This window comes from Mustela nivalis (genome assembly GCF_964662115.1).
Source record: "Mustela nivalis genome assembly, chromosome: 10".
Taxonomy (NCBI): domain Eukaryota; kingdom Metazoa; phylum Chordata; class Mammalia; order Carnivora; family Mustelidae; genus Mustela; species Mustela nivalis.
In genome coordinates, this window is record NC_139029.1 from 78,303,154 (window position 1) to 78,311,998 (window position 8,845).

An 8,845-nucleotide genomic window follows, 5' to 3' on the forward strand; every position below is an offset into this window, starting at 1 on the left:
AAACAGATTCCTGAATGAAAGGCCAAGTCCTGGAGATCATCTCAGTAGCTAGAAGATAAGAGAAGCTCAGAACACAGGACTGAACCGAACCCGCCAACAAAGCGAACCCGCCAACAAAGTGGGAACAGTGGATCACATTTACATCATGTGCACTTCTGGGTCCAGGCATGAGGCTCAACACTTTACATGAACTGGCCACCTTACTGACTTCCAACAACCATATAAAAGAGATATCTCCATATTCTTATTTTACAGATGAGACAGGGGTTACGTGCCCGAAGTCACTGAGTCAGAGGCAGAAGCAAGACTCCACGTTCTTAGCCACCAGGTTCTACTTTCTCATGACAAGAACCCAGAGAAGATTAACTGCCATTTGCGAGTTAACGAGAATTCCCAAGGTCATCCGTTTTCATAAAATTTGCCATGTATTTTTGTATTTGTTAGAACCCCTGACATCTCCCCCTCCCCAAATTGTGTAAGCCTCAGGCCCCACAGACAACCAGGATCTACTCTGGGCTCAGGAAATCCTTAGCCAAAACCTGAGCACAAGTACATACAAGTTATACCTAAAAGCCCTCTATGGCTAGGAATTTGGAGTTAAGAAGAAGCAAGCATGTGGGAATATGCCATAGGAGGCTAACGCCTAGAAGAAAAAGAAATTCTCCAAAAATCTAAGGACAAGCCCCTTCCCACCACCTAGTTGTACTGAGAAGGTAAATAAAGCATCTTCTTATTCTCCTGGGTATAATGGTAGCTGGCTGAAAAATCAAAACCATCCAATCGCACTTCATTTTTTTTTTTTAATGTTACAGATAATAATCATGGTTCACAGTACACTTTTAAGTAAAAACTCAGCTCACTAGTCCCCATGATCGCACTGTGGAAGGGAAAAGGTCAGGGGAGAAAGGATGCACTCCTGGTTGATGACGGTAGCAGCAAGATCCTCCTCATCAAGCTTAGGTTTTTTTTTGTTTTTTTTTGTTTTGTTTTGTAAGTAAGGTCTACACCCAACATGGGGCTCCAACTCAGGATCCCAGGAGAGTCACATGCTTCACCAACGAAGCCAGCCAGGCCCACTGCCCACTGTCAAGCTTATATTTGAAATCTAAAAAAGTGGATAGAGACTGACAAATAATACAACTGCCACAAAGGAAAGAGTGTAACAAACTGTGGGCTGGGGCGCTTGGGTGGCACAGTCGGTTGGGTGTCCCACTTTTGGTTTCGGCTCAGGTTATGACCTCAAGGTGGTGAGAATGAGCCCCTCAACAGAATGGACTCCACGCTCAGCAGGGAGTTAGCCTGAGACTCTCTCTCTCTCTGCCTTTCCACAAGTGCTCTCTCCCTAAAATAAAATTAAATTTAAAAAAAGAAAGAAAGAAAAAAGAAAAAGCTATGAGTCACAGGACAGTAAGCTTGATTAATAATCCTCATTCAAATTCCAGAGTAGGGGTGCCTGGGTGGCTCAGTGGGTTAAGCTGCTGTCTTTGGCTCAGGTCATGATCTCAGGGTCCTGGGATGGAGTCCCACATCAGGCTCTCTGCTCAGCAAGGAGCCTGCTTCCCTCTCTTTCTCTCTGCCTGCCTCTTTGCCTACTTGTGATCTCTGTCAAATAAATAAATAAAATCTTAAAAAAAAAAAAAAAAGAATTCCAGAGTAGAGAAGTTTCAGCATTTTAAAGAGGAAAAGCAGGGTACCCCTTCTCAAGTTAGCAAATGTATTTTCTTTAACCGTTTTGGTCAAGATGGCGGAAAAAGAGGGCATGTCCCACCCAGGTCAGCTGAATGACCGCTTTGCAGGTGGCCTTTGGGAGATGCTGGCACCCCACAGAGCCTTCCAAAGGAGACTTCTACTGTTTCTCCCCAATTTGGGAGTCTAAGATAAAGAGCCTTAGGGGCAAACCTCTCCAGTCCCTCTCTCCTCAGGAGCTTTGTACCACCACTTTGTTACTGCTCAATAAACTTTACCTGGTGCCCGAGTAGCTCAGTGGTTAAGTGGTTAGGTGTCAGCTTCTGGCTAAGGTCATGATCCCAGAGTCATTGGATCAAACCCCATATCGGGCTCTCTGCTCAGTTGGGAGCCTGCTTCTCCCTCTCCCTCTGCTGCTCTGCCTACTTGTGGTCTCCGTCAAATAAATAAATGTTTATTTTGTAAGATTTTTAAATTTATATATTTGACAGAGAGACACACAGAGAGAGAGGGAACACAAGCAGGGGGAGTGGGAGAGGGAGAAGCAGGCTTCCCGCCGAACAAGGAGCCTGATGTGGGGCTTAATCCCAGGACCCGGGGATCACAACCTGAGCAGAAGGTAGGCGCTTAACGACTGAGCCACCCAGGCACACCAATAAATAAAATCTTTAAAAAAATAAATAAACCTTGCTTTCCTTCCTCCAAAAAGAAAGAAAGAAAGAGTTTCAGCAACAACAAAGGAATTATGTTAAGTTTTCTAATGTAATATTAATAAAACAAACTGAAGAAAAAGAAGCTGTAAAAAAATCACCTGATCTTCCAAAATATCACACTGCACTACAGAATTCTTTTGCAATGAATACTCTAACAGGATTGATTTCCAATTTTTAAAGATAGTAAAATCTACTCCTGATGGAGAAATTCATTAAATCAACATATACTGAGCACCAACTACATGCCAAGTTATATTCTAAAATATAGATCTTGATATATTTCATCAATGAATGAGACTGGAACCCTTATGGCTGGTGGAAAGAGACAAGAAACAAAAGTTTTGAATTAAAAATCTATTTCTGGAGGACCTGGGATGGCTCAGTAAGTACAGCATGAACTCTTGATCTTAGGGTCATGAGTTCAAGCCCAACAATGGGTGTAGGGAAAAAAAGAAAAAAAAAAAAAAAAAAAAAGCTAAAGCTAAGCTCATCCACGGTTTCACCATGATTCTGGTGCTCTACTAGCAAACCAAGGCAGGCCACCTTAGGTTACAACTACAGCTGGAGTCCACTGTCACCCTGGGGTTACCTTGATCAGGAACGCTCTTGGAGCAACTGCTTGTCCAAAGGCAGACAGGCTGGCAGAACTCGTGGGACATTTGGTCCTATTTAATTAGTGTATGATTGTTTCACTTACTCTTCAGTGATTTACAATTTTAGAATTAAGTCTTCCAACATAGTTTTTAGCTGCTGAGGGCTACCATTCTGTAACCAAGAAGATTCTGTGAGAAGCTACTTTGCTTAAATCATACATTCTATGTGAGAAGGAAATGGTGAGAACATGCATTCCAATCCCATTCTTCTTCTTAATAGTTCAGATAGACTCCCCCTAAAAACATCCTGAGGTAAGATCACTTCACCTCTACCCACCTCCCCACTTTCCTAGAACCTCTCAGCTCCCCCCTAGTGGGGAGCATGCTTCAGTGCGTCCTCGACTTTACAAGGAACTACTCTGGCCCCAACATCTTGCTCAGAGCCAGGCATCAGGAGATGCTGTGCTTTCCTTGAGGACCTGTCCTGTTTTCTCACAGCTTAAAGGGCACAGAGGTGTCTTCCTTTTAATTCTGGTCCCCAAGATGCAGTCAAATGTCTGGCTCACTCTGCAGAACACATACAAGATCTTACTACTTTATGAGTGTCTACCTACCCCACCGAACTGTCTACACCAGCTTCTGTACTGTCCCTGACTCTACTACTCTATCACGATCTTTGTAGATAAAATTACTGGATCTAGTTGTTTAAAGATGTTGTTGAGTCCATGCTGAAGGATTCTATTTTTTTAGGCTGTTTTCAAACTTCTTGCCTATTAAAAAATATATATAGAAGTTTGACATGTTTTGCCATGTATTATCATCTTGTCAAGTAAGTACCTTAAGCTTACAGATTTTTTCCTGAAATTTTACTAATTAAAAGTACTTAAGATCAAAGGCTTCCTCAATTCATTGATGAACTGCTTTCACAGCTGGAATGTAATAAGACCAAAGGCTTATTTAATAGAAATGGAATACTTACACAGGCAGTGACAAGTCTAAGAACTAGATTACCAATTTTCTGTTCTAATAACTAATGGCGACAACACAGTCACTGCGGACTCACTAGAAACACACATCTCAATGCAATGTTTAGGGGTGGTAACGATCACTCCCCCCTTCCTACTGATTAGGAAACAAGGACAGAGATATCCGCTACCTTGCCCAATATCATACAAGGCAGTAAGTGGCAGGGGGAGGACTAGAACTCTGCTCAACTCCAAGGTCCATTCCATACTGCTTCCTGAGGAGGTTTCTATTTCTTCCATTTTGTTGTATGAAGCTTTGGGGGGTGGGAGGAGAACACCTTACATTTAAACAACGTATCAGTTATTACAATACATTAAAAAAAGGCAAGAAGAAATCAAAAGGTGTTGAACCAAGTGATGTCAAAATTCATGTTCCATATAACCACTCTACTGTTGGCTCTGTGTCCTCAGTTGAAACTCAGTATCTCATACAAAGGCCTAGCAAACATGGATATTTGATTTCCAAGTCCAGAACAGATGAAAACAGCACTGCATAAATAATCACAATGTCAAGAAGTGACAGGTGGACGGCAAAAGTGGGGAGGGTGGGGCAGACAACAGGGACTTTACTAAGAATATCCCTAAGCACTACACTAAGATATCACTTTTAGAGTTAAAATTCTTAGAATATTCCAACTTTCTTCTGTGATCTTGAGCAAGGCACACCCAGTATAAGCTTCAGCATCCCAACCTGTAAATGATGTTGGATAGCCCCAGCAATCCCTCCCACCTCACGGGGCTGCTGTGCTGTTAAGATCAAAAGACTTCCTATGAAAGGGTACTGTAAGAAAGGCTCATATAAATGAAGGAGGTTGTTAAAATACGGCAAAGGAATAAACCCACAGTTATAGAAACCGAAAGCTGTAATAACTTTCCAAAGGCTCTGAAAACTGAGGTTTTACTGTTTTTAAAAAATGCGTAATAATTATAGTGATCTAACCTCAGTCTCTGCATTTCCTTGTTGGTCTGCTCAATAAAAAGTAGGAAAAGGGCAGAAGCTGCTTCATTAGTCAGCAAAAAGAAATTAATACGGATATTAACATCCAAGAAAAATAAGTCACTTGAAGGACTGCCAAAGTTATCGGGACCTCATTTACAATGCAAAAAGGAAGAGACTCAACTGCTGTGGGCCAAGAATCACAAGGGCAAATTAAAATTAATGTGCCCAAGCCAGGCCAGGGTATCCCATCCAACAGTTTGGACTTGCTGATTCCTCGGAAAAGATTCCTAAAGCTCCATGTGTAAGCCTTGGAAAGAACCCGCAGGATCAGACACAAACCACTTACTTTTCTGTCCTTTAAAAAAAAATTTCAAAAGACTGTTTTCTAATAAGGGCAACACACTTTTTTTTTTTTTAAAGATTTTATGTATTTATTTGACAGAGAGAAATCACAAGTAGATGGAGAGGCAGGCAGAGAGAGAGAGAGAGAGGGAAGCAGGCTCCCTGCTGAGCAGAGAGCCCGATGGCAGTGCGGGACTCGATCCCAGGACCCTGAGATCATGACCTGAGGCGAAGGCAGCGGCTTAACCCACTGAGCCACCCAGGTGCCCAAGGGCAACACACTTGACAAGGTAAAGGACCTCAACGTTTCAAGTTTAGATTCGGGGACCAAAATCAACGCTTTGCTTCACCGATTGTTCACAATTTATTAACAACTGAATTGTGATGCGCAGGCTGTAACAGGGTGAGAAGAGACAGAACTCTCCCTTAGGGTTTGACAACGGTGCGCTTCATTGCCTCTCCATAATTCACTCCACACCGCATACACCCCGGACACTGGGCTGTTACAGCTCCGACAGCGTATTCTACCAGCGGTGGAACGGTGCGGTGGCAATCCTGACAAGCTTCGGCTCCCGGGAGGTTAATGGGAATTAAACCACAGCAGCAATCCTTTGTGGCGCTTTGGCCAGAACAGCAGAAAGGAGACAATGAGCGTTCTGTGCGCAGTTCCGCGCCGATTGGCTGCGCTCTCCCCCCTGAAACCCTTGATGTCATGGGCTTGGAATGCAGGGAGGGAGGGAGGGAGGGAGGAAGGAAGGAGAGGATTTGGGGAGGGGGACGCCTCTCATCTCTTTCCCAGACCAAAAGTCCCAAAGATAAACCCAGTGCATTCTTCGGCTAGGCAGTGGCAAAGCTGAGAGTTACCAGAGCCAGATCACACCAAACTACAGCCCGTCTCAGCAAATATACCCCGAACAAAAGCAACCCACGAAAATTTCCTTGATATCGGTAAAGTCTAATGTACTACAAACTTCTATTTAAGAAAAAAAAAAAAAATCTCCTCTACAGCAGATATCACTCCCAAAGCGGCGCGCTCAGGCTTTGTCTGTTTTCTGCAGCAGCACAGCGGCACCGCAATTCGAAAAGTGGGAAGTGTCCGAGGCTCCCTGAGTCGGTGCACCCCTCAACGGTCCCTTCTCCGCGAAGGAAGGAACAATGGAGGGCCCAGTTCGGCCACGTAACCGCCTAACTTCGCTCGTGGCTGAATTCGGCCAAGGTTTGGGGAGGGAGAAAACGCTGGGTCGGCCAGTAGCCCGGGCCAGGGCGCACGGCGGGGTCTGCGTGCTGGGTCCCGGGCCGTACCGACGGGCCCCACCTAAGGGCGAATGACCAGGCAGGAGCGCCCCCTTCCCGGAGGGGCGCGTGCTGCAGCCACGGTCTGGCTCCGGGAACTGCAGGCTGGCGCTGCGGGGTTCCAGGAGCCCGGGAACTCGCCGCCCTCCACCAGTCCCAGCCAGCGGCACGGACAAAGCCGGGAGAGCGCCGGGACGCCCGCGCTTCGAGTCCCGGGACGGGACCGAGAAGCGCGGCCACTCTCGCGCCGCCCCGACGTCTCCTCCCTGAAAAGCCAGACGGGCAAGGCGTGCAGAGGCGAAGCGCGCCGCCCAGCACCGCCCCAGTCCCAGGGACCCCTGGGGCGGCGTCCAGCTTCCCACCCCTCGCCCACGGCGGCGACGCCTCCACCCGAGACCCGGCGTACCTTGTTCTTGACCTCGGCCGAGAGCCCGTAAGAAGGGCCCTTGTTGAAGTGGGTCATGGTGGTTCGGGAGGCGGGAAGAGGCTGCGCTCGGCTCTGAGGGTTTCTCGTTCTAGGGTTCCCCGCTCCTGGCCCCGAGGAGTGGCCGCAGCGCGAGAGGCTCGGAGCTCGCTCCCCTGAGCGGCGCAGGAGACGCCCAGACGCGGCGGCGGGGCGCGGGCGGTGCCTCGGCTGCTCGGTCCGACTGGGTCCCGCAGAGCCTCCCGCTCCGCTCCCGAGTCCCCCCAAGAACTGCCCCCACCGCCTCCCTCGGGTCTTCAGGGATTGGCCGACGGGCCGGGCCAATGGAGAGCCTCTCTCTTCTCCGACTAGGTGGGGGGGCGGGCCAATTGAAGGGCAGCGGGCGCGGAGCTCTCTCCCAGCGCGGGGCTCGGGCCTCCGCCCCCGTCCTCACGTCGCGGAGACCCGCGGCGAGGGGCCCCTCCTCCCAGCTGGGCAGAGGGCTGGGCGGCGAGGGCGGAGCCCAGGCCCGCGGACTGGAGCCCGCCCAGCGCCGGCGTCGGGCGCCTGGGGGCTTCCCAGCAGCTCAGAATGTACGTCAACTTCCAGGCATCCGCCGCAGCGCTCGGGGCTGGCGGAGGGAGGGAAGCCCACTAGGGTCTTTTTTCCGAGCCCAGAGAGTTCTGACGCGGGGCAGGGCTCTTCCACCCGCTGCTGGGAACACCACGAGCAGCCTGGGAGCTCCTGTGCCAGAGCAAGGGCGGGGTGGGGGGGCGCTCCTCCTACACCTGCTCCTTCCTCCGTACCTCGCCGGTTCTCACACCTGTTGGTCTGACCTCTACCCGCTGCCGCCAAGGGAACAGACAAGGCTTTTGGCCAAAGTTGAGCCCACTCAGCCTCTAAATGCAGTGCGGAAAAAAACGGGACCGTGCCATGGCAAAACCTGGGGCATTTCAAGTCCTTTTCTGGATTCGCACAGCTCTTTTTCACAAGCTTTTTTTTTTTTTTTTTTTTTTTTTTAAGATTTATTTATTTATTTGACAGAGATCACAAGTAGGCAGAGAGGCGGGGGCTGGGGGGACAGGCTTCCTGCTGAGCAGAGAGCCCGATGTAGCACTCAATCCCAGGACCCTGAGATCATGACCTGAGCTGAAGGCAGAGGCTTTAACCCACTGAGCCATCCAGGCGCCCGTCACAACCATCTTTATCCAGAATTCAGCTAGTCCAAACACCCAGGTGGCTGTTGCTCTATTTAAAAAAAAAATTTTTTTTTAATCCAGTGGCCTCTTTGTATAGAGATAGGTACTCTCCTTTGGGCCAGAAGTGGCCTCCATACTTCCATAGTTCTGCTTTCTCCCCACCACCTTCTTTACTCTGATTTCCAAGTAATTTGATACTTAGGAAGAAGAGAACATAACTTTCATCATTCGCCCAGGCTCCTCGCACTGTACCAGATGTCCTGCAAACATTATCTCATTTACCCCTACCAACAGCTAATAGGTAGATATCATATCCGTGGCAGCGATGAGAATGAAACTCAGACCTAAGTATCCTGGCCAAGGTCTGCCCATCTGCAAAACTTCAGCTCTTGCCATCACTTTCCTGGGCACACCTAGGACATGTTTCAACCCCTGAGATCCTCGTAGAAAAGTTTTGTTTACCAAACCCTGGCTCCTGTGCCAGAAGAAATCATGGAATCAGGAGAATAGAAGCCAAACACCTTACCATCCTGAAACAGAAAAGAATAAGGCAACTTTAAAAGAAAATGCGGAAAAAAATTAATAAAAAATTTTTTTAAATGCAAAAACCAGCTATGGACTTTGGAATGACTGGGGTCAGGGGAAAGGGAG

The 8,845-nt window shown here is 48.0% G+C and overlaps 2 protein-coding genes across 2 annotated transcripts in view; one reads left to right on the forward strand and one right to left on the reverse strand.

Annotated features, from left to right (window-relative positions):
- The window catches only part of SLC44A3 (solute carrier family 44 member 3), a 119,171-nt gene extending 118,766 nt beyond the window's left edge, over positions 1-405 (forward strand). The window contains exon 16 of the transcript XR_014300069.1: positions 256-405. The gene's annotated coding sequence lies outside the window, so the exon portion shown is untranslated. The remainder of the gene's footprint in view (positions 1-255) is intronic.
- Positions 1-7,497, reverse strand: part of CNN3 (calponin 3) — a 29,660-nt gene extending 22,163 nt beyond the window's left edge. Inside the window, exon 1 of the mRNA XM_082688750.1 lies at positions 6,999-7,497. Within this exon, the coding sequence (XP_082544876.1) occupies positions 6,999-7,055 (57 nt within the window). The 5' untranslated portion in view covers positions 7,056-7,497. The remainder of the gene's footprint in view (positions 1-6,998) is intronic.
- Positions 7,498-8,845: the final 1,348 nt, after the last annotated feature.